The following is a 26479-nucleotide window of genomic DNA, read 5'->3' on the forward strand; positions in this document are numbered from 1 at the left end:
TTATTTTAATGGTTATGTACCTCTTTAAAAGTTTTCAGCAAGACTGTTTCATATACTTACTGTTTCTTTTCCAAAGAGAGTTCGGCTTATGGGTGGCGTCTGCCTTCCGCTGAGTTGCAGCAGCTCAGGGATCTTGCTGGGTGACTGTCAAAGGAAGACCTTTGCTGTGAAAAGCCATTCATTCGTTCCTTACTCCGCTAACATTCAAGGAATACCTTCTAAGTATGAGGTTACTCACCACCCTCCCACGTGTGAAGCTGCCGCTATGCTCTGCTAACGTTTGGTTCCCTGGTGCTTATGGACACCTGACAGTGTGAGGCTCAGAAGACCTAGCTTCTAGTTCCAACACTAGCCAGGAAAGTTTCTCTCTTTCCTTAGGGCCACCTGTAAAGTAAGGAATGGATTATATGGCCTGGAGCTCTTCCTATTCTTGCCATTCCCTGAATCTGGCTGTCTATGTGCACGCATGGCGTCATAGGACACAATGACAATGCTGGGTGTGGGCCTAATTCCTGGGAGCTTTACAATCGAAGTTTTCCTTGGTCCATAGACTCTTTGACATCAGAAAGGGATGTTCCGGATTTGGGATGGAGAAAGCCCCTTTAAGGCCAAAAGCACTGGCTTAATTCTGATTTATGCTGCAGGTGCTGAACATCTCCTCTCAGAGTGCCAAGCAAATACACAGCGGTTCCCATGCCCCAATCAAGGAGGGAGGCCCCTCTCTGCTGGGAAGTCTCTGGGTGCTCTTCTGCTCTGGCTCAGAAGAGTCTGAATAGGCCTCCCCCCTCACTGGGCAGACCTCAGAGGCTGTGCTAACTTAGTAGGGTTAAGAGGTCTGTCCCAGAGGATGTGGCCAGCAGGGTATGAAGACGTTGGGCAAAATCCCTCCTTGTGACTACAGCTCTGCGAGGCAGCCAGCCTCAGTGGTGGATTCAGATTTCAGGCTCTGCTGGGAGATGTGATTCAGATCAGCTGGTGGATCAGTTCCACCGTCTACCTGTGGTGTGATCCCCGACAAGTTACTCAATTGCCCTGAGCTTCAGTTGCCTAATGTGTAAATAAGACCAATAAAGGCTAGGTCAGTGAGATAACACATGGAAGACTCTCAACACAGCGTCTGGCACGTGCTGTTTTTAAGGGAAATGTGATTTCGATTCTGGTTGAGGTCATTTCTCAACATGTAGACACAAAACGCAGAAACATCTAAGATTTCAAGGAAACAACGTTTTGTTAGTAAATCTGCTCACGCACTTCCTGGGTCTCATTGGGTATCATTGTGTTTCACAAATGAGAGCTGATCTTAGCCTGTGTTTCATGAAAGGCATCTGCCATTAGCCCACAGTTTCAAGAGCCTTTTTAGCTACTGATTAAGGCGATCCTGTTTCATACCCCTCTGACCCATCCAAACCAGATATCTTTTCAAGATAAAACTTTCTTCTTAGATAATATAAAATTTATTTTTAAATATCATCACTTAAATTGGGAGTCATTTGGCCAGGCGTGGTGGCTCACACCTGTAATCCCAGCACTTTGGGAGGCCGAGGCAGGTGGATGATCTGAGGTCAAGAGTTCAAGACCAGCCTGGCCAACATGGTGAAACCTCGTCTCTACTGAAAAAAAAAAAAAAAAAAAAAAAAGAAAGAAAAATTAGCTGGGCGTGGTGGCGCACACTTGTAGTCCCAGCTACTCTGGGAGGCTGAGGCAGGAGAATCGCTTGAACCCAGGAGGTGGAGGTTGCAGTGAGCCAAGATCATGCCACTGCACTCCAGCCTGGGTGACAGAGGGAGACTCCATCTCAAAAAAAAAAAAAGAAAAAAATGGGAGTTATTTAAACTTGAACCTTCTTAAGATAGAACCAAAGTTGAGTGTCTGTAATCCACATAATTAAAGGAAACACAGGATCAAATTTTCTGTCTCTTCCGTGGTTCATTTGGCAGTGATGAGTGGGAATTCTCTTGAGTAGCACAGAATTTGGCACGCTGGGGAAAATCTCAGGAAGGTTGCTTTTCCCCCAATGTACTCAATCTAGGTATTTCTCTGTTCTGTGGGTTCTGTTGTCTGCTTAATCTTAACCCAGAGAGCTCATGTCTTGTCATCTTCTCCCTTCACAACCACTCTAGCCTGTTCTGGGGGTGCCAGGGTTGGGAATGACAAGGTCAGGGCCACCCTCCCAGGGGAGCAGGATCATATTTGGGTAACAGTGATGACTGATGGTATTAGAACCCACCTTTGGTTTCTGTTCAGTCTGGGCTCCATTTAAACGTAGTTTCTCCTTCATTTATGCCCAGCCCTGATTCTTTCACAAGTCAATTTTTCTGTGGCTTATGTAGGTATGGCACAAACTCAGGTCATCCCAGATAATTGACCGATGGACAATAGTGAAGACCTATCACTCTCAGCTGTGACCCACGGTTCATAAAGTGGCTTATTGTGTATTTTCTCACCGAATCTTTACAAAAATCTGAAGAGGCTGGTATTATCATTAGCTGCATTCTTTAGATAGGATGCTGGCCTTGATGTCAGACAGACCAGGGTTCAAATCCTGGCTCACTCTTCCTCTTACTGTGTGACCTTGGGTAAGTGACTTAGCTTCTCTGTGCCTCTGTTCTGTTATCTCACAGTCATGATGCCTACACTGTCTTTGTGATCCACATAGCCCTTTTCTGGTGTAGTGCTTTGCCATCCCAGGCTCTGGGACAGAGGAGGTTAGTGAGACTCTTGTGGTTTCCAAAAAATGTTCTTAACAGCCTACTGTCGGCAAGTGCAGGCACCCAAAGCTGCAAAAGTAACAAGAAATTAATAGGAACACTGAGGCTGGATTCTGAGCTCCCTGATATAGGGAATAAAGTCCGTGATCATGGGTTAAGCTGATATCTCCCTCCCCCTGGGCAAAAGATAGACCTATCCTCACAGCTGCCTATACCTGCTGGCTAACCCATTGGTCTCTTGTGCAGAGAGTCCTCTACTGGGGGGAGAGGAAGGAAAGGGAGAGTGGATGAAAAACATGAGGAATGGAGGCCTCCACCTCAGATACTAGCATTGAAAAGGGCACTCCCCAGAGTCATTTGTCCACCAGGGCAGGGCTGGCAGCCATGCAGCCAACTGTCTCGTGTAGTTAATTTATGTTTACAGAGCGTGTGTAGTATTGAGGCAAACCAGGTCTGACTTACAGAAAATAGCAAAAGGAAGGAAAATAGAAAGCTGGAAAGAAGAAAGTCTTTCAACTCTGCTTAATGAAGTGAAGAACTGCCCCCCATGATCTCACTTCAAGACCATTCACTGGAATTCTAGCTTCCAAAGGTCACTCTGCTACTGGGATATAGCTTCTGTGGCCACCTGATAAAGATGAGCTAACCTTTAACTGAGACCAGATCTGAAGTAAATTAGGTAAACATTCTTTGTTAATCACTGGCATGTGTGTTTTGCACAATGAACTAATAGTGTTTAAGATCTGGCTTAAAGGCAACAATTTTCACTCTTGCAAAAGAGGCTGCTCGTTTTCCAGGCTATGATGAGAACTTCCACATAAACGTCAAAGAGTTGCTGCATCCAAACTGATTCTGAGAAGGTGTAGAAACAAAGGCCTTGTAAAACCTGCCAAAATAATAGTTCTAGATATATCCATAAATCAATGAAAACCATATTTCACAGAAAGAGAATAACCTTATTGAAGAGAATCATCATATACAGTCTACCTCATGCGACCGCTAAAATATTGGGAATGAACTTGGTCCATGAGAAAGGGACTTGGTCACAATCAATTGTTCTATTTGCTGATGCCTGAAGATGATCAATGTTTTATTCAGAAGACAATTTTCCAAGTCTTCTTTTCTCTACATAAAAATTTTTTCAGCTAATTTGCCAAAATTAGTGGTGTGATTTTTTTACCCTCCCAGTTGTTAATTTTATACTTGGAGAACCCCTTACATCATTGGTCCTTCTTTTTTTTTTTTTTTTTGTTTTTCTTGAGACAAAGTCTCACTCTGTTGCCAGACTGGAGTGCAGTAGCATGATCTCGGCTCACTGCAACCTCTGCCTCCTGGATTCAAGTGATTCTCCTGCCTCAGCCTCCCAAGCAGCTGGGACTACAGGTGCATACCACTGCACCTGTTTAATTTTTGTATTTTTATTAGAGACGGGTTTCACCATGTTGGCCAGGATGGTCTCAATCTCCTGACCTTGTGATCCACCCGCCTTCGCCTCCCAAAGTGCTGGGATTACAGGCATGAGCTACCGCCCCAGCTGGTCCTTCTCGTTTAAAGGTCTGGCACACAGAGTCAGCTGGGCTTGAAACTGGTGCTCCTCTAGACCCTGGAGAAAACGCCGATATCAGTCACCGTCTCAAACACCATCAGAAAAAAGTCCTGAGAGATAATCGGTTGAAAAAATGAATATTAGAAGAAGTTTTGAATCCCACATGCAATTTCTCAGGCAAGTAAACAGTTCATTCTTGCGTGGTGACATTAATGATGTTAATGTCAAATGAAAGGCAGTTGGAAACCGTAGGGTGTTCTAGAACAATTAGGTACTTTAATCCATCAAAACAAAGAAGAAAGTATAAACAGTCAAATTCCTAGCTTATTGGCTCCCAAGATTCCTAATAGCCAGTGGGAGTGGAGAGGAAAGATTGCCCAAGTGGATCCAGATCCTGCAATGATACTCCTAAGAGCATGAAAAGTCAGCCTGCATCCTTGTTCTCACCATGTCAACGGGATGTCGCCACCACCCCAAATACCACAGGAATGGCTTGATCTATTCTTTCCCCTGGGTCATCCCTTAAAAAACAGATTAATGTTCAAATTAGGAACAACTTAAACATTCAGGTGTGACGTTAGCATTTGGTCACATGTTTGCTTGGGCTGTTTCTGCCATAGGTAATCAGTCCAATGGTATTAGAACCCAGCTTTGGTTCCCGTTCAGTCTGGGCTCCATTTAAACAGAGTTTCTCATTCATTCATGCCCAGCCCTGATTCTTTCATCAGTCAGTTTTTCTGTGGCTTATGTAGGTATGGTGCAACCTTAGGCCATCTCAGATAATTGACTGATGGACAATAGTGATGACTTGTCACTCTCAGCTGTGATCCACGTTCATAAAGTGGTTTATCGGATATTTTCTTATCAAATCTTCACAAAAACCTGAAGAGGCCGGTATTATTACTAGCTCTATTGTAGATGGGATGCCGGCCTATATGTCAGACAGACCAAGTTTCAAATCCTGGCTCACTTTCTTACTGTGTGACCTTGGGAAAGTTACTTAACCTCTCTGTGCCTCTGTTCTGTTATCTCAAAGTCATAATGTCTACATCATCCTTGTGATCCTCATAGCCCTTTTCTGGTGTATCACTTTGCCATCCCAGGCTCTGGGATAGAGCAGGTTAGTGAGATTCTTGCGGTTTCTAATTGACCAATGCATGTCAGGGAAGTTTCTGGATAGATCCCAGGGGTGCCTCTCTAGCCAGGGGTTTCTAGGTATAAGGTCAGCAGGTAACTGCCTAATTTAAGACTGAAGTTTTAAAAAGGTCACTGTCAAGTTCCAAATCACCATTTCCTCAAAAGCCTGAGCCAGTGTCTTGCCAGATGCTGCCTCTGCCACAGCGCAGGGTGTGGGACAGCTAAAGGAGGGTGTGAATTCGAATCCCTGCTCGGCACGCAGTGGCTGTGAGGCTTCAGGGAAGTTACTTAACTTCTCTGATCTTCATTTTCTTGGTCTGTAAATCAGATGAAAAATATCCTTCTTGCCAGGCTGTTGTGAAGATAAAATGAGTTATGTTATGTGTAGTGCCTGATGTGGTGGCTTCTCACTAAATGGTATCTTCTTAATGGGTTGGTTTCCAAAATTTTGAGAAAAAGCACCTGTGAACTAAAGGTAAATATTGAAAAGTAGTACCAGAGCTTTAAAAAGTACAAATTTGGCCCAGTGCGGTGGCTCACGCCTGCAATTCCAGCACTTTGGGAGGCTGAGGCGGGTGGATCACCTGAGGTCAGGAGTTTGAGGCCAGCTTGGACAACATGGTAAAACCCCTTTTCTACCAAAATTATGAAAACTAGGCAGGTGTGGTGGTGGCTCCGGTAATCCCAGCTGCTTGGGAAGCAAGAGAATTGCTTGAACCCAGGAGGCAGAGGTTGCAGTGTACCGAGATCACGCCGCTATACTCTAGCCTAGGTGACACAGTGAGACATGGTCTCAAAAAAAAAATAAAAAGTACAAATTTCTTTTCTTTTCTTTTGTTTTTTGAGACAGAGTCTTCCTTGGTCACCCAGTCTGGAGGGTAGTGATCAGGGCTCACTGCAGCTGTGACCTCCCCAGGCTCAGGTGAGCCTCCTGCCTCAGCCTCCCGAGTAGCTGGGACTACAGAAAAGCGCAAATTTCAAAATAATATAACCTACATTTATCGAGCACCTATCATGTAATGGGCATAGTGGGGAGACAGACAAAGTGATAATGATCACGACAGCTGTGAGAACAGCCTTCTGGGATCAGGAGGAGCTTCCTGGAAGAGGAGCTGCCCAAGCTGAGACAGGAAGGATGATGCTGGGCCTATCTGAAACACCCGTTACCATTGGTGAGCACCGCTATGGAACATGAGCAGAAATTCAGTTGTTGAGGAAAAAGGTAGGAAGGACATTCCAGGAAGTTGGGAAGGAAGAAACAGATGCTTGAAACATCAGGGTGAGTTTAGGCAAGTGTAGATGGGACTGGGGGCCGACGGCTGGGCAGAGATTAGAACTGGAGGCATGAAGGCAATATAGGAGGCCCAGAAACCCAGGTAGACATAAGAGAGATTGAGTTAAAACATAAATACAGAAATAGTGAAGAAGGGGCCGGGTGCAGTGGCTCATGCCTGTAATTCCAGCACATTGGGAGGCTGAGGTGGGCAGATCACGAGGTCAAGAGATTGAGACCATCCTGGCCAACATGGTGAAACCCTGTTTCTACTAGAAATACAAAAATTAGCTGGGGGTGGTGGTGTGTGCCTGTAGCACTGGCTACCCGGGAGGCTGAGGCAGGAGAATCGCTTGAACCTGGAGGTGGAGGTTGCAGTGAGCCGAGATTGCATCACTGCACTCCAGCCTGGTGACAGAGCGAGACTCCTTCTTAAAAAGAAAAAAAGAAAGAAAGAAAGAAAAAAGAAATAGCGAAGAAGGGACAGAGTCCACAAATATCTAGAGGCTAAGTGCTTGGAGGCTGATTTGTTTTACAGGGCGAGGGACGGAGGGACCTAGGGTGGCTCCCAGGTTTCTGGCATGAATAGCAGAGCAAGTGGAATGCCGGGATGGAACGTAGGAGGAGGAGGGCTTCTACGGGCGCGGTGGCTCATGCCTGTAATCCCAGCACTTTGGGAGCCTGAAGCAGGTGGATCACTTGAGGTCAGGAGTTCAAGACCAGCCTGGGGAACATGGGGAAACCCTGTCTCTATTAAAAATACAAAAATTAGCTGGGTGTGATGGCACATACCTGTAGTCCCAGCTACTGGGGAGGCTGAAGCAGGAGAGTCTCTTGAACCTGGGAGGCAGAGGTTGCAGTGAGCTGAGATTGTGCCACTGCACTTCAGCCTGGGCAACAGAGCGAGACTGTCTCAAATAATAATAATAGTAAAATAGAATGAGGGGGAGAGTGGGAGAGGGAAAGGGGAAAGAGGGAAGGGGGCAAACTCTCTCTCTGAGTATGAGGAGCCCAGGGGTGGAGAAAGGTCTGGCTATAGCAAGAGGACTGGGAGACATCCACAGACAGGTGGTGGCAGAAGCCATGGAGGGCCTGAGCCCTGAGAAACACCAGCACGCTCAGGAAACATCCCAGGGGCTGGAGGAAGCCAGGAAAGCATGGGTGTCACGGATGCCACTTTTTGAGGCACTAGGTCAGCAGGTCGAATGCTCCAGAGAGTCAGCTAAGAAAGGAAAAGCATCCTCTAGATTTGGCAATCAGCCACCAATGACACTTTGCCAAAGGCAATTCCAATAGAGTACTGGAGGAAGACGTCAAGTAGCGTAGAGGTTTATTTTTGTTTTACTGCTGTTTGTATTGGAAATGGGATCTCACTCTGTTGCTCTGGCTGGAGTGCAGTGGTGTGACAGAGTCTTAACGATGCTGATCTTTGGCTGGACTTTGTAAAGAAATTGACTAACTTCTGCTGTCTGCTGGTACATACACTGCCGCAAGGTCTGAGGAAAGCTGATAGGACAGAGAAGAAATAGTGAAACGTCTCCCTGTTTACTACATGCAAGCCTACAGTCAACATTATAAGATGCCCAGTTGGTTTCTTTGAACTTGGCTTATAGCCCTAAAAAATAAGTGTGTCTTGAAGGCATGAACCTTAAAGCTATGAATGGAGACTCTCAAAGTATCTAGTCTAGCCCAGAAATGGGAGCAGCGGAATGCTAGACCTAGCTGTACTCCGAACACTGAAGTCTCATTAATTCATAAAAAGCCTGAGCCAGCTGTTTTTTTCTGTGTTTACCTTTATACAATTACATAATGAAGTCATTATGGAGCCCAAGGTAGCTTGGCTTGAGCCTTGTGTGAATTGTGGCTGTCAGCCCCTGGCATATATTCCTTAAAATTCTTAAAGAAGACGAGTTATTTATACAACACTTCCCGTTGCCTGCCATATATCATAACTGGCACTTAAAAGGACAGTCTCAATTAGGTTCACAAATCTCTTTAGTGGGGGGAGTTAGCATTTCTCAAATTGGCTGGGATGGTTAAAATTAAGGAAAGAATAGCTTTATGTTGCCATGGAGGTTAACATGTCAGTAACAAGCCATATTGAAAGGTGCCTGTCGCTCAAGCTGGTATAGACCCTCGTTCCCTAATCATCTCTGGATATCATGGAAAATCCTCAGTATTTTGGAGTCCTTGAGGTCTGTTTGTGAATAAATGCCACTGTGAGTGCCATGTGGTGGACAGTGAGTCTATGACAGTTGCAAATCCTTTGACCGACAATGCCACCAACACTTCTCACTTCTGAAGACCTCAGAAGCTCCTGGGAAAACCCTCAAGGTGTAGATACTGGCTGGTGGATGCTAGAGAAAGAATGTGTGGATGGACAGGATGGTGAGACTGTGAGAGCCACTCAGGAGTCCTGTCATCAGCCCAACTCCCCCATTTTACAGATGAGCAAACCGAGTGTCACAAACTGAACACTTGTGTGCTGCCAAAATTCACAGGTGAAAACCCTACTCCCTAACTCGATGGTATCAGGAGGTACGGCCTTTGGGAGGTGATTAGGATTAGATGACAGCATGAGGCTGGAGCCCTCCAGAATGGGACTAGTGTCCTTTTAAGAGACCTGAGAGCTCGTTTCTTCTCTCATGAGGACACAGTGAGAAGGCACCGTCTATGAACCAGGAAGCAAGCCCTTGCCAGACATCAAATCTGCCAGCCCCTGCATCTTGGACTTTCCAGCCTCCTGAACAAAATATCTGTTGCATATTTATCTGCTGAGAAATAAATATCTGTTGTTTAAGCCACCCAGTATATTGTATTTTCTTATAGCAGCCCGAGCTGATGAAGACACAGACGTTCAGAGAGGAATGAAGGGAAATAAGCTACTTGCGAAGGTCTCACTTGAGTTTCAGACAAAGTTGGACTCCTGGCCCCAAACTCAGGGTCCTTTTCACTGTAGCTTGAGCTAACTTCCCAGCCCCCTGTAATTTCTTCTCTGCGAACCACGCCCTAATATACACAGCGAACTCTACTTCTCCACTTACACACCCCCATGGTCTCATCCAACCTCCTATGATACAGATGGGAAAACAGACCTGGCAAGCAGCAGAGACGTGCCTCCGGTGATCTGGGGCAGAGCTGGCCACAGAAGGCAGGCTCCAGCTGCTACCAAGAGCTCTTCCACCTCCTCACAACAGAGCTTTACACTTCCTAATGTAAACAGGATCTCAAACGAGAACGCGGGGGTGCAGAGACATGAACTGACTTGCCAGAGGTCACAAAGCTAATGAATTGCTGATGCTTACTTGGATATCTGGCTTTCAGATCCCGAAACCAGATACTCACATGACTCTCTCATTTTTAGCGAACACAGAAAAGGCCATTGTGACTGGAGAAAACGGGGAGGTGGTACAAGCTGATATCAGAGAAGGAGGCTGGGATCAGATCGTGTAAAGCTCGGTAGGCCGCGGGAAAGTGCAAACCAGCTCCTGTTAAGAGGCATGTAATTGGGCAGGGGCGACCTGAGGGGCTTCCAGGAGGTAGCGAGAGAGTGCTCCTCCAGCCCATTCACGGAAATGCTTCAGAGTGCGGGGGCTCTGGCCGGAGGCCCGTGCTTAAGACAATTGGAAGCTAGGGGCGTGTCAGGGGGCGGGTCCGGGTCTCTCCTCCCAGTCAACTCAGTGCCCAACCTCCTCAAGAGAAATTGGTTGTTCTTGGGTTCCTCGATAACCGCAAACGGAAATCCAGGCCTCCCAGTGTCCCGCCCCGAGGCTCTAGGACAGAGGGGAGGGGGTGGCTGTCGAAAGGTCTGTCCTAGCTGCCAGAAGGAAAAGGCTGGGCGGGCGGAGCTGGCTCCCCACTACCAGGATCGCTTGCCCAGGTGGTGGTCTTGGCTTGGGTGGGGCCATGGCGGCGCGCAGTAGCTGGGACCAGGCCATAGCGAGAGCGTGGTGAGCCCCAGAAGCCCGGGGGGGCCGGAGGAGCTTGAGGGTTAAGCCCAGATCCGCCACCTGTGCACCCTGAGCTCCTGAATCGTCAGTGAATGCTGAATGACGTGGGCGGGCGGGGGTGGGGGGAGACCTCCCAGAATCTCTGCCCTGTGAAATATAAATGGTATCAGTGTGTATGTATTGCTCCTCCACTTGCTTTTTTCACTTAGTATGTCTTGAAGAGTGTTTACATCAAGGCAGGAAGAGCCACGCTAGTCTTTAAATTGCTTCATCACACCGAATTACCAGAGTTTACATCACGTCTTCCCAAGCTGACATCTGCTATCAGTAGGAGTCCTCTAGTAAAAATCTTTGTCATTCCATTTTGAATCCGTATTTATCTAAGGGGTTGAGTACTGGCCTGCCGTGAACTTGCCTTGTGCCTTGGGGCAAGAATTTAACCTCCCTGAGTGTCAGTTTCTCTGTGTGTAAACGAAGAAAAAAAATTAATTACATGCACTGCAACACACACACCTGGCCCTTGTTGGCTTTTATCTTGCTTGATAAATGAAGGAACAGACTCAAAGGAAGTTAACTTACCCCAAATCATACAGCCAGTCTGTGGCAGAACCAGTACCAAAGTCTCCAGATTTAGAACCCAAGACACTTTCTTCCACCCAAACAACAAAATACCCCTCTTTATTCTGTAAGGCCGGTTGCCTCGCCTGGAGCTCGGACCCGCCCATCCCTCTCCGCCCTGAAAACTACGTTACCACTCCTCCCTCAACATCAAGCCCTGCACTCAGCATCTAGCTCCGTCACGTGGCTTCCCCAACGCCCACTTCTGCACTCCGCACCAGAATCTGCACTCAACACTAAACTCTGCACCCGGCACCTAGCCTGCCTTTGGAAAACCCCGCCAAAGTTTAAAAGAAACCCCGCCAAAACCTGCCCAATAGCATTTTGCTCTGTCCAGGTCCCACTCCCCCTAGGCGGCCACTCACTGGAAATCCCGCCTACCTACCAATAGCAGCTTGTGCTGTCCACGTCCTGTTTCTCCACAACCAATCAAAACGCCTTCACTCCCTATAAAACCCCACGCCCAAGCGGCATCAAGCACGACTTCCCTGGCGTCTTTCCCCTGGACAGTAGAACCTCGCCTGGGAGCTAAATAAATTGGCATTTAATTTTCTTAATAACTGGCCTCCGTTTCCTTATTTTAAACTTGGCAATAACCCTTACATATTCTTCAGTCACAGACAAGCTATGGATTACATAGATGAGTGACAGGGTTACATTGTGATCTAGAAAGATTCTGACGGGGACAGATTGGAAGCAAGGGCTTGGATAGTCTCTGGGAATGGCTTTGTCTGATAAAGCCTGCAGGCCATGGGGTCAGCTTTACTAGCAACTGATTGACGAATGGTAGATGAGTCCCTCCTCTTCCCTGGGCCTTCTTTTCCTCATCTGTAAAGAGATGATATGGAGGCAGTGATGAGAGGGACTGGTGAGGTGATTTGGGAGGTTACCTCCCGCTGAAAAAAAACTTATATTACCAGCTGGTGGTCCAAAAACACACAATAGAGTTAGCTAAATTAATTGCACAGTTGTATCAGTAATATATGTTGTGTTCCTCTTCTTTTTTTTAACTCCTCTTACTATCATTCCCCAAAATGTTGCATTCTTGAAGGCTGTTTAAAAAAGACACATTTGTGCCGGGTGTGGTGACTCACACCTGTAATCCCAACACTTTGGGAAGCTGAGGTCGGCGGGGTCAGGAGTTTGAGAGGTCAGGAGTTTGAGGAGTTCGGGACCAGCTTGGCCAACACGGCAAAACCTCGTATCTACTAAAAATACAAAAAATTGGCTGGGTATGGGGGTGGGCGCCTGTAATCCCAGCTACTTGAGAGACTGAGGCAGGGATAATCGCTTGAACCCAGGAGGCGGAGGTTGCAATGAACTGAGATCTCACCACTGCACTCTAGCCTGGGCAGCAGAGTGAGACTGATTCAAAAAAAAAAAAAGGACATATTTGTCTTAATGCTAAGTAATATGGGTTAAAACAAAATACATATTACTTTGAAACACTGTGAATAAATGGTAGAATCTTCAAATGAGATCTTATTTTCATTCATTCAACAAATAGGGCCTCCTCTATGCCTGGCACAATTCTAGGCTCTGGGGATTCACAATGAGCAAAGCAAAAATCCATGTTCTCAAGGAACTATCATTCCACTTGAGCACTTAAGACTGTGTATGTATGTGTGTATCTTGCTCATGGTTTGTTTGTTTTTTTGAGAGGGGGGTCTCACTCTGTTGCTCAGGCTGGAGTACGGTGGCACAATCACAGCTCACTGCAGCCTTGACTTCCCCAGGCTCAGGTGATCCTCCCACCTCAGTTTTTGTATTTTCTGTAGAGATGGGGTCTTGCCATGTTGCCCACACTAGTCTCAAACCCCTGGGCTCAAGGGATTGGGTTGGGTTTGACACTCACTTTCCAGCACTTCCTAAATGTGTGACCAGGGCAGGTTAGTCTTGCCAACTCTTCAAGGATCCCTCTAAAAGAGGGATAACAGTAGTCTCTACCTTCTAGAGCTGTGTGAGGATTAAACAAAACTAAGTGAATTTATATCTACCATGTAAATACTCAACCAGTGATCACTTTAACATCTGTCTGAGATAAGCTGGGTGGAGGAAGGGAGAGAGAATGAGTTCTTCTCATTTTGTTGTTTGGGTGGAAGAGTGAGTCTTGGGTTCTAAATCTGGAGACTTTGGTACTGGTTCTGCCACAGACTGGCTGTATGACTCGGGATAAGTTAACTTCCTTTGAGTCTGTTCCTTCATTTATCAAACAAGATAAAAGCCAACAGGGGTCAGGTATGTGTGTTGCAGTGCATGTAATTAATTTTTTTCTTCATTTATGCACAGAGAAACTGACACTCAGGGAGGTTAAATTCTTGCCCCAAGGCACAAGACAAGTTTTGTGTTGTGCCGGATGGTCCACAAGGTTTGGGGCCATCAAACTTAGCTATTCACGTCTATGTTCAACATCACAGACCCAGTCCCAGCATATTTGTGTCAGGGAAATTCATGATATGGGGCTGCTCAGCTCCTCCCATTTTACTAATAGCAAAAACTTAGGCCTAGGCAGGGTAAGGAACTTACTCAGGATCACCCAAGATAGTGGCCTCAGTGGACCATGAACCCTTCCAGCCCAGGACCCTTCCAGCCCAGAGAGTCAAAGGCCCATCCCTGCCCTGGCATTGTCAATTGGCCTGCGGGTAAACGGTTTACACTTGAGTTTGGTCACAGCTCTGCTTTCCTTATATGCTTGTGTTTTAGTCCATTTGAGCCTCTGTAACAAACACCGTAGACTGGTTGGCTTATAAACAGTAGACATCTATTCCTCCCAGTTCTAGAGGCTGAACATTTGAGGTCAGGGTGCCAGCATGGTTGGTTTGTGGTGAGGGCCCTCTTCCAGGTTGCAGACTGCCAATTTCTTGTATCCCCACATGGCTGAAAGAAGGTGAGAGAGCTGTGAGGGGGAAGGGGAGTCTCTTTTATAAGGATGCTAATCCCATTCATGAGGGCCCTACCCTCTTTACCTGTTTGCCTCCCAAAGGCCCCGGTTCCAAATACCATTACATCATGGATTCTTTTTTTTTTTTTTGAGACACAGTCTTGCTCTGTCACCCAGGCTGGAGTGCGGTGGCGTCATCTCTGCTCACTACAACCTCCACCTCCTGGGTTCAATTCTCTCGCCTCAGCCTCCGTTGTAGCTGGAACTAGTCACCTGCCACCATGCCTGGCTAATTTTTGTATTTGTAGTAGAGACGGGGTTTCACTATATTGGCCAGGCTGGCCTCCAACTCCTGACCTTGTGATCCACCCACCTTGGCTTCCCAAAGTGCTGGGATTACAGACGTGAGCCACCACGCCCCGCCAGATTTTAATATATAAATTTTGGTGGGAGACACACATTCAGTCCATTGTAACTTGGACATTCAGGGTGCTTAGCCTCTGTGTTGCCGGGGCTTCATCAGCTCCAGCCAGCAGTTGAGAGGAGGATCCAGGAAGTCAGGATGTGTCTTCTGCTCATAAATACAAAACAGGCACACACTGGAGGCCTTCTAGGTGTTTCTCCAATGAGCCAGGTACTCTTTTCAGACCCTCAGCCCAATGAGGCTGTGGGAGCCAGCTCCCCTACCCTCTTGCTCTGCACTGGAGAAGGACAGGCATGCATAAAAAGCTGGTGCTCAGAGAGGAACAGAGAGGACACAAGTCTGTTGGCTGTCTCCATCTACCCAGTGGGCCTCTGGATATGGTGATTTAGAAAATGGATGATTTTTTTAAAAAATAAGTAGCTTTGAAAACTTCTTGTCCTCTCCTTTTTCCCACTAGGACCATCCTGACCGCGAACCTGTTTCAGTTCCTCAGGGGAACTGGAATGTCTTTGCAGTAGTTCTAGAGGTGGTCAGGGTACCTCCGAGAATCCCTGAGACTCCCTTTTCAAGGGATCTATGAGGTCAAAACCATTTCAGCAATAACACCAAGACATCATGTGCCCTTTTCATGCTCATTCTCTCTGAAGTTTTCCAGAGGCTACATGGCATGTGACATTGCAACAGACAGAATGCAGAAGCAGGGATGAGAATCCAGTCATCTACTCTTAAGCCAGACATGACAGAGATTTGCAAAACTGTAGGATGTATTCACTCTTATAGAAAACACTTTCATGAAAATGTTATTTATGTTAACATATCTTCATGAAAGAGTCATCCACACTTAGATTCCATGTTTAGGGGTGAAAGGAGCTGGCCCACACTACAGAAAAAACCATCATACCAATCAATCAGCCTGCCAGATGGTGTGGATTCCAGCTGAGGCTCCCCTCCCACCCCAAGCAAGTCACCTTCTCTCTGGTCCGCACAGCACTGGATTGTCCCAAGGGCCCTTCCAGATTCAGCACATTTTGACACTTTAAGGTATCTTCCCCCATCAAACTTGGGTGCTCCCTGCAAGTGAAGACCCTCTTCCCCTCACCAGCCCCATCTTTTCTGAACGTTAGTGACACGGGAACCATGGTCTATTCTGCAGCATTGTAGGGAGATTCCAACAAGATCGTGAATGTGACAGTGCTTTGAAAATTGAAAAGGACTAGATCGATACGAACTGTAACAAAGGGCTAAACAGCTAAGCATAAATATGGGCACAGCATACAAGAGCCAAGACAAACAAAATTTAAATGTCTCTTGTTAAAAGTGTTCTGGGATTTTATTAATTTATATCCACTGGCGGGGGGAAAAAAAAACAACTCTATGCCACCGTGTGTACAAAAATCTGAAAGGATCAGAAGTAATACATGTCTATGGCACGGGCTCAGGAATTTATTACTACTCCTTATTTAAAACACACTAGATTTTTTCCCTAATAGTAAAAATAACACGTGATAATTGCCGAAAATGAGAAATCTGGAAAAATCATAAAAAGGACACTAAGAACCCCCCCCATAATTCCATCCCCTGGAGATACCGTTCATATTTTTGGTATATCTCTTCTATACTTTAGCAAAAATCCTTATATGCCTTTTTCATGATTTCTAGTTTTTTTTGTCCTGATTTTTTTCTTTTCTTTCTTTTTCTTTTTTTCTTTTCTTTTTTTTTTTTTTGAGAAAGAGTTTTGCTCTGTTGCCCAGGCTGGAGTGCAGTGGTGCAATCTTGGCTCACTGCAACCTCTGCCTCCAGGGCTCAAGCAATTCTCCCTTCCCCAGTCTCCCAAGTAGCTTGGACTATATGGGTGCACCACCACACTCAGCTAATTTTTGTATTTTTAGTAGAGACGGGGTTTTGCCATGTTGGCCAGGATGGTCTCAATCTCTTGACCTGATGATCTGCCTGCCTTGGTGTCCCAAAGTGCTGGGATTACAGGCGTGAGCCACCGTGCCCGTCCTTGTCCTGCTCTTTAAACTTAACATTACGTTAGGAACACTTCCCCATGACATTACAAATTCTTTATAAATATGAGTGTAAAGACCACTTTCAGTTCAGTCCCAAACCTGAGGACGGAGTGGTCATAGCAGGCTGAGCATGATGTTGCCTGGAGGGAAAAATAAAGGAGACACAGGAAAAACAGAGGCAGGAGACTCGAGTCCACGATGCCAGGAAGTCAGGGGCTGAGTTTCTTCTGCGGGAGGGAGTTCCAGCTCTGAGCAGGCCCCTCCTCAAGTGGGGCTTTTCCTGCTTCATCCAAAGTCAGGCTGGAGATTTCTATGCATCTGAGATCAGGCCCAGACAATGTCAATGTCGGGAGGCTCTGACATGAAGGCCAGCCTGGATACAAAGGATTTCTAAACTCATGTCAGTGAGTAGAAAACATGATTCCATTTGCTCAATGGTTACACACACCTTTTCAGGTACACAGGTTAGCAGGAATCAGGGTCCTCTTGTAAAAACCTACTCTGGGGCTGGGTATGGTGGCTTACGTCTATAATTCCAGCACTTTGGGAGGCTGAGGCAGGTGGATCATTTGAGGCCAGGAGTTGGAGACCAGCCTGGCCAACGTGGCAAGGCTCCATCTCTACTGAAAATACAGAGATTATCTGGGCATGGTGGTGCACGCCTGTAATATCAGCTACTTGGAGGCTGAGGCAGGAGAATTGCTTGAACCTGAGAGGTGGAAGTTGCAGTGAGCCGAGATCACACCACTGCACTCCAGCCTGAATGGCAGTGCCAGACTCCATCTGAGGATTAAGCTCAGATTTTTTTTTTTTAAATCTTGCCCAAATTCCTATCTAAGGGATCTGGGGAGTCACGCCCTATAAGCCATAAAGTCTTATCAGATGAGTTTTATTTAACCCTGTATATAGTGATTACTTTCCAATCTGGCTCTGGGATAACAAGGAAGACACTCAAAATGTTTTACCCCAAAATATATTTCCTTTCCATACCTTGAAATTGCCCTGCAAAGTCTCTTGTGGGAAACATCCACATTCTATAGATAATCTCCTTTCGCCTCTATTTTCCTTCCTTCCTTCCTTTCCAGATCTAGGGGATAATCAACTAAGCCAGGGACCATTTTAAGACTCAGTAAGAAACATTTTACAACCTGCTCTCTCTGAAGTCTGCTATCCGAAAGCTTCCTTTGCACAATACAACTTGGTCTCCACAATCCTTCATCTTCACCTGAACATTTCTTTTCTGTTGATCCCAGGTCTTCAGATAAACTTAACCAATTGTCAGCCAGAAAATGTTTAAATTTATCTATAGCTTGGAAGCCCCCGCTGTGAGTTTTCCTGCCTTTCTGAACTAAGGCAATCTATTTCTTAAATGTATTTGATTGATATCTCATGCCTTCCCAAAATACATAAAACCAAGCTGTATCCCGACCACCTTGGGCATATGTTCTCAGGACCTCCTGAGGGCTGTGTCACAGGCCATGGTTACTCATATTTGGCTGAGAATAAATCTCTAAAAATATTTGGCTAGAATAAATCTCTAACAATACTTTGAGTTTGATTCTTTTTGTCAACACGTCTCAAAAAAAAAAAAAAAAGGAAGCTACTCTGAGTGGCTTTGGGTTTTTAGCTCTATGGATGAGTGAGGGTGTCAAAAAGAGAATTTACGCCTGGATAGTTGGTAAACATAGCGCTTTAAAGCCACCTGGAGCCTTCAGGTCATCAGCAGTTTCAGCCTTTGCAGGGCTGCTCATATTGGGTGGAACTGACAAAAAAAGGGGAGAGAGAGGAGCAAAAGGGCAGGCAATGCCCAAATGTAGTTCTAAGAGAAATGATTTGCAAGTTCAAAGTGCTCCTAGCTTTTTTGATCTGTAGAGTGCTTATTACATCATAGGGTAAGCGATGACAAAATAGCTAAGCTCTGAATCGATCAGCTTTCTGTACTTCCTGTAAATTTCCCGCAGGGTCCTGTCCTCTTCATTCGTCTCATATCTGTTTGTATAAATTCTCACCTGTGTCAACAAAGAAATACATGCACATATGAGCGTTCACACACATACATACACACACCCCTTGTGACTACAGTTTTCAGGGCTTGACAACAATTTAAATAACCTACACATACAGTTGTTGAATCGGAACATATGTTGACAAAATCAGGAAAAGACCAAACTCGACTACTAGAGAAGAGAGCTCCAAATTCCCTTCTGTGAAATTGCTGATTTCCAACGAACAGATGATCATTCCCCACTGCCTCACTCTGCCCTTCATTCCAGAGCAGAAGCACCATTCCTGGATGTTCCCACTCTACCCCGTGGACCCAGCCTGGGGGCCTCTTACCTTGAGTGTGCGCAGGGCACACTGCCCTTCTTCCTGACTCTTCAAGATCTGCTCCACAAACCTAACATCAAGGAAAGCCCAGATTTTGAAGTAAAACAACTTCCTGCAGGATAAGATGAGGACGTGCAGCTCCTCGTCGAGTGACTCATGGTTGTTGTTGAATTCAAAAGTTAATTTCTGGAAGAGCACCAAAAGGGAAGATGTGTGTGGGCAGAGATGCTGGGACTGGCTGGGTCATTTCCAGGACCTGGCCCTGGGCCTGATAGCCATGATGGTTTGGGGGCTTTTAATTTTAATTTTTCTGGGACATATATATATATGGGATATATATGATGGTATATATCACATATAACCAGAATATATAAGGTGCTCAAAGTCTGTTTTTATGCCAGTCTCATCCTGTTTTAGTGATTATAGCTCTGTCATATAATTTGAAGTCGGGTAATGTGGTTATTATGGTTTTGTACAGGGTATATATGATGTAGGCATACAATGTGTAATAATCACATTGGAATAAATAGAGTATCCATGACTTCAAGCATCTATCCTTTGTGTTACAAACAATCCAATTACACTCTTTTAGTTATTTTAAAACGTACAATTAAATGATTATTGACTATGACACCCTGTCAGTGCTATCGAATACTAAATCTGGTTCATTCTTTCTAACATTTTTTGTACCCATTAACCATCCCCACTTCCCTGTCCACCCCTTACTACCCTTCCCAGCCTCTGGTAACCATCTTTCTACTCTCTATCTCCATGAGTTAAATTGTTTTAATTTTTAGCTCCCACAAATTAGTGAGACCATACAAAGTTTGTCTTTCTGTGCCTGGCATATTTCACCTAACATAACGACCTCAGTTGCATCTATGTTATTGCAAATGACAGAATCTTATTCTTTTTTATACCTGAATAGTACTCTACTGTATGGATGTACCACGTTTTCTTTATCCATTGATGGACACTTAGGTTGCTTCCAAATACTGGCTATATGAACAGTGCTGCAATAAACATGAGAGTACAGACATCTCTTTGATATACTAACTTTCTTTCTTTGGGGCATACACCTAGCAGTGGGATTGCTGGATCATATGTCAGCTCTATTTTTAGTTTTATGAGGAACCTCCAAACTGTTCCCTACAAAGGTTGTACTACTTTAAATTTCCACCAACTGTGTGTGAGGCTTTCCTTTTCTCTACATCCTTTCCAGCATTTGCTATTGCCTGTCTTTGTAATAAAAAACATTTTAACTGGGGTGAGATAATATCTCATTGTAATTTTGATTTGCATTTCTCTGACGATCAGTGATGTTGAGCACCTTTTAACATATCTATTTTGCCATTTGTATGTCTTCTTTTGAGAAATATCTGTTCAGATCTTTTGCCCATTTTTAAATTAGATTGTTACATTTTTTCCTATCGAGTTGTTTGAGCTCTATATATTCTGGTTACTTATTAATCCCTTGTCAGATGGGTAGTTTGCAAATATTTTCCCCCATTCTTCCTGTGGGTTATCTCTTCACTTTGTTGATTGTTTCCTTTGGTGTGCAGAAGCTTTTTAACTTGATGTGATCCCATTTGTCCATGTTTGCTTAGGTTGCCTGTGCTTGTGGGGTATTACTCAAGAGATCTTTACCCAGTCCAACGTCCTGGAGAATTTCCTCAATGTTTTCGTGTAGTAGTTTCATAGTTTGAGGTCTTAGATTGAAGTCTTTAGTTCATTTTGATTTTCATATATGGAAAGAGATAGCTGTTTAGTTTGATTTTTCTGCATGGATATCCAGTTTTCCTAGCACCATTTACTAGAGACTGTCTTTTTCCCAATGTATGTTTTTGGCACCTTTGTCAGACATGAGTTCACTATAGATGAATGGATTTGTTTCTGGGTTCTGTATTCTGTTCTGTTGGTCTTTATGGGATTAATAAATAACCAGAATACATAAGGAGCTCAAAGTCTGTTTTTATGCCAGTTTCATGCTGTTTTAGTGAGTGTAGCTCTGTAGTATAATTTGAAGTTAGGTAATGTGGTTTCTACAGTTTTGTTCTTTTTGGGCAGGATAGCTTTGCTATTCTGCATCTTTTGTGGTTCCATATATATATATATAAATTTAAGATTCTTTATTCTATTTCTGTGAAGAATGTCATTGGTATTTTGATAGGACTGTATTGAATCTGTAGATGGCTTTGGGTAGTATAAACATTTTGACAATATTGATTCTTCCAACTCATGAATGTAGAGTATCTTTCCATTTATTGTGTCCTCTTCAATTTCTTGCATCAATGTTTTATAGTTTTCATTGTAGAGATCTTTCATTTCTTTGGTTAAGTCCTAGATATTTAATTTTATTTGTAGCTATTGTACACAGGATTACTTTCTTGATTTCTTTTTCAGATTATTCACTGTTGGCATATAGATATGCTATTGATTTTTGTATGTTGATTTTGTATCCTGCAACTTTACTGAATTTGTGTATCTGATAGGTTTTTTTGGTAGAATCTTTAGGTTTTTGCAAATATAAGATCACATCATCTTCAAACAAGAATTATTTGACTTCATTTTCTATTTGGATGCCCTTTATTTCTCTCATCTGATTGCTCTAGCTAGGACTTCCAGTTCTATGTTGAATGGCAGTGGTGACAGGTGCCATCCTTGTTATGGTCCAGATCTTAAAGAAAAGGTTTTCAGTTTTTCCTCATTCAGTATGATACTAGCTGTGGCCTATCATATATGGCTTTTATTGTATTGAGGTATGTTTCTTCTATTCTCAGTTTTTTGAGAGTTTTAATTATGAAGGGATATTGCATTTTATCAAATGCTTTTTCAGCATCAATTAAAATGATCATTTTTTTGCCCTGCATTTTGTTATGAGGTATCACATTGATTTATTTGCATATTTTGAACCATTCTTGCATCCCTGAGATAAATCCCACTTGGTCAGAATGAATGATCTTTGTAATGTGTTGTTGAATTTGGTTTGCTAGTAATTTGTTGAGGAATTTTCCATGATTGTTTACCAGGAATATTCACCTGTAGTTTTCTTGTTTTTGATGTGTCTTTATCTGGCTTTGGTATCAGGGTAATAACAGCCTTGTAGAATGAGATTAGAAGTATTCCCTCTGCCTCTATTTTTTTTTTTTTTTGAATAGTTTGAGTAGGATGGATATTAGTTTTTCTTTAAATGTTTGATGAAATTTAGCAGCACTACCATCAGGTCAAGGGCTTCTCTTTGCTTGGGGACTTTTTATTACAGCTTCTATCTTGTTACTTATCAATGGTCTGTTCAGGTTTTGGATTTCTTCATGATTCAATCTTGGTAGGTTGTATGTGCCTAGGAATTTATCCATAACTTCTAGGTTTTCCAGTTTATTGGGATATAGTTGTTCATTATAGCCTCTAATGATCCTTTGGATTTCTCAGATATTGGTTCTAATGTCTCCTTTTTTCACCTCTGATTTATTTGGGTCTCCTCTCATTTTTTCTCATTTTGGCTAATGGTTTGTCAATTTTATCTTTTCAGAAAAAAAACCTTTTCATTTGATGATCTTTTGCATTATTTGTTCACTTTCATTCATTCCTGCTCTAATCTTTACTATTTTTTCTCTTCTACTAATTTCAAGATTGGTTTGCTCTTGGTTTTCTTGGTTCTTTAAAGTGTATCATTACAATGTTTATTTGGCGTTTTTCTTCTTTCCTGATGTAGATGCTTATAGCTATAAACTTCCCTCTTAGTATTGGTCACTGTATTCCACAGGTTTTGGGATGTTGTATCTCCATTATCATTTGTTTCAAAAAATATTTCAGTTTCCTTCTTAATCTCTTCATGACCCACTGATCATTCAGGAGCATATTGTTTAATTTCCATATGTTCATATAATTTCCAAAATTTCTCTTGTTATTAATTTCCAGTTTTATTCTGTTGTGGTCAGAGAAGATGCTTGCTATAATTTCAACTTTTTGAATGCTTTAAGACTTTTTTGTGACCTAATATATGACCCATCCTTGTGAATTAACCACGTGCTAAGAAAAAGAATGTGTATTCTTCAACCATTGGATGAAAATTTCTGTAAATATACTTTAGGTCCTTTTGGTCTGTAATGCAGATTAAGTCTGCTATTTCTTTGTTGATTTTCTGTCTGGAAGAGCTACCCAACATTGAAAGTGGGGTGTTGAAATCTCCACCTATTATTATATCAGGGTCTATCGCTCTCTTTAGCTCCAATAATATTTGCTTTATATGTCTGGGTCCTCCAGTGTTGACTGCATGTATATTTACAATTGTTATATTCTCTTGCATAATTGACCTTTTTAGCATTATATAATGACTTTCTTTGTCTCTTTTTATAGATTTTGTCCTGAAATCTATTCTAAGTATAGCTACTCCTGCTTTCTTTGGATTCCACTGGCATTAAATATCATTTTCCGTCTCTGTTTTCAGTCTATGTGTGTCTTTATGGGTAAAATGTGTTACTTGTAGGCAACAGATAATTGAGTCTTTTTAAAAAAAGTCTGTTCAGCCACCTATGTCTTTTAATTGGAGAGTTTAGTCCATTTGTATTTAATGTCGTCACTGACAAGTAAGGACTTACTCTGGCCATTTGGTTATTTGTTTTCTGGTTGTTTTGTGGTCTTCTCTTCCTTCTTTTCTTCCTTCCTGTGTTCCTTTTAGGGAAGGTGATTTCCTCTGGAGGTATGTTTAACGTCTTGGTTTTTATTTTGTCTGTTGTATATTTTTAGATTTGAGGTTACCATGAGGCTTGCAATTAATATCTTATAACTCATTATTCTAAACTGATGACAACACTAATTGTATAAACAACTAATAAACAAAAATAAAATTAATAAAACCATTTTACTTTAACTTTGTCTCCCTACTGTTTAACTTTCTGCTGTTTTTATTTGTATCTTATTGTACTGTCTATGTCTTGAAAAGTTGTTGTGATTATTTTTGATAGGCTTATATTTTTGTCTTTCTACTTAAGATATGAATAGTTTACTCACTGTAATTCCAATGTTACAATATTCAGTGTTTTTCTGCATACTTACTATTACTAGTAAGTAATAGTAAGTACACATCTTGTACCTTCAGATGATTTCTTATTGCTCATTAATGCCCTTTTTCTTTCAGATTGAAGAACTCCCTTTAGCATTTCTTGTAGGACAGGTCTGGTGTTAATGGAATTTGGGGGCTTTTTAGATAAGGGACATTGGACATGTAATTCTTAGAGGAAGAGATTTGAGAATAATGGTGATTTCATCCAAGGTTGCAAACTTGAAATTTGGAGCAGTATACTTGGAGTATGCAAGGTGCTCATCCCAGCCCTGCACGACTGGCTGGGTGACTATGGGCTGGTCACTGAACCTCAAGTTCTTCTGTAGCACATAAGGATCATCATGATGTCTGCCCTACCTGCCTTAGGGTTATTTGGGTACCTAATGAGGTATTGGCACCTTGCAGTCCATCCATGTTTGTAGAGATACATAAACCTGTTAATATCAATGGTCACTGTTAGGGTCACAGCAAGGCAAGCCCCTAGACCCCCTCCTTATTCTCCCCTGCTAAGCCGAGCTCATAACAAAAACAGCCTCAAGCCTTGTAAACAGGGCACCTGGGTTCCAGGATGTGGTCACACCTGGCTCTCGAACCCAGGACATTAACCCAATTAAGCAGAATGTCAGCCCCTGAGAACCAAGATGAAGTTTTTATTAGAATAGCACCAGGCTACCTGCAAACCCCCTACATAACCCCCATATTTGGTAAGCCAGGTTGCTACCTTCACTGCCTGTGGTGAGGCAGCCAGCCTGGCAGGTTGAAATAAACTTGCAAAACCTGAGCCTGGGTCTGCCTCACCATCCTTTAGGTCAACCTTACAGTCACGACCACTGTGAGGTCCTTGGAAAGACAAAGTGATACTGATCTTACAGCTGAGAAACTGCTAGATCAGGGAGCAGCCCAGAAACTCAGCTCTTCAGTTGTCTAAATCAAATTGGGTTTTTGTTTGTCCTGTACCTCCCATTCTATCTTCCCAATGACCAGGCACTGGCACTGCTGTAACCAGGCAGATCCCCTGCTGAGATCTGGCCATAGGAGCCACAGGGTCTCCTACATGCTGCCGTGACCTGGTAGAAAGGTAGGAAGAAGCAGCACAACCACTATTCACCAGCAAGGCACCTCCAGGCTCAGGCTTCATAGCTCTGAGTGGGAATTTAGGGGCTTTCCTTGGCTGACAGCTAACCAGAAAATTCCCTGTGTCTGTGCCACATGGAGGAGGTGAGCAGCAGCTCTTGTTGCCTACCGTCATCTTGGGAGGAGGAGAGACGGCTTGGTTGGTGATATTTCCTAGAACTTCAACTTGAGATTAAGTGACATTTGGGATCCCATCCAAGAGTGGGCAGCAGTGGGCTTTCCTCTGGGGAAGCCAGTCACCCAAGTAGCAGTCACTCCTCACAAGTCCTACCTACCTGCAGAGTATGCCGGAAGGTGGGCAGGAGATCCGTCAGAGTGGGTCTCATGGACCAGTCTGGGTCACTGAAATAGCAGCTTCTCAGACTGAGACTCCTGACCGGGATCTCCCGCAAGAGGATCCGGGCCAAGCGCTCGTACTTCATGATCCGTTCAAAGAAGAAGTTCACCTTCAGATTGGTGGCCTGCCTGGCTAACTTGGCCCAGGACATACCCCAGACGACCTGTCCATGGGGGTCATGAATGTGGCATTTGATGTTTATGGTCCAGAGGGTACTGGCATTGTTCTCTCCCAAGTTCTCAAGCAGCTCATCGGAGATACAGTTGTAGTTGAGGGTCAGGGACACAAGACTGTGGAACGTGGACATGGTCTTTTTGAATTGGGGGCTGCTGTAGACAGCGAGGTGATGGCTGAAGTAGTCTTCGATGTTGAGCTCCGAGATCACATTCTCATTCCTCATGTAGCTGAGGGAGTTGAGAACGTGGCAGCCTTGCTCCACCGTCAGCCTGGCTCCTTTTAGGTTGAGATAATCCAGGTGTTTGCCCATCTTCTTCAAGAAGAAGCTCAAGCTCCTGACGAACGAGCTCCTGATGCTGTTCCTCCACACCAGGCGGTCCAGCTCCAGGTGTTGGATGGAAAGAGATTTCAGACGGTTGTTGCTTTTGCCCAGACAAGACAGAAGGCCCCGCATGGTGACCTGGAACTTCTTGGTCAAGACAGCATTGTAAGGATTCAGGAATTTGACCTCCAGGCGCTCCAGATAACGACCAAACTTCTTAACATACCAAAGAGCAGACTGAAATTCAGATGCATGTAACCTCGAAGGTCTCCCGCTGAAGGTGATGGTCCTGTACCGCCAGAGGTCAGCTGAATACATCATCTGGTTCCATTTTCTGCAGACAAGAGCAGCCCTGGACCTGTCCCTGTCTCCTAGCCACCAGAAAACACGGCGCAGGCACACATCAGGCAGACTGGCCCAGCAGCTCTGGTCTTCAGGCTGTATCAGTTCACTTTCTTCATCCATCCAGGAACTGGGATGAACGGTGCAGCTGTGTGTTAGGCAGGGCTTCCACAAACGAGGAAAGAAAAGCAATCACTTGCTTTCTGTGGAGAGTAAAAAGGAAGCGCC

The 26479-nt window shown here is 44.1% G+C and overlaps 1 protein-coding gene across 1 annotated transcript; it reads right to left on the bottom strand.

The window, feature by feature from the left end:
- Positions 1 to 18221: 18221 nt before the first annotated feature.
- Positions 18222 to 26479, bottom strand: FBXO39 (F-box protein 39). Its single transcript, XM_032280603.1, has 3 exons — positions 25349 to 26479; positions 18887 to 19063; positions 18222 to 18558 (listed from the first exon to the last, which is right to left on the bottom strand). The coding sequence occupies exons 1-3, from the start codon at positions 26372 to 26374 to the stop codon at positions 18430 to 18432; spliced, it is 1332 nt and encodes a 443-aa protein (XP_032136494.1). The 5' UTR covers positions 26375 to 26479; the 3' UTR covers positions 18222 to 18429.

Source organism: Sapajus apella, unplaced genomic scaffold (genome assembly GCF_009761245.1).
Source record: "Sapajus apella isolate SASKATOON/1434 unplaced genomic scaffold, GSC_monkey_1.0 scaffold12, whole genome shotgun sequence".
Lineage (NCBI taxonomy): Eukaryota > Metazoa > Chordata > Mammalia > Primates > Cebidae > Sapajus > Sapajus apella.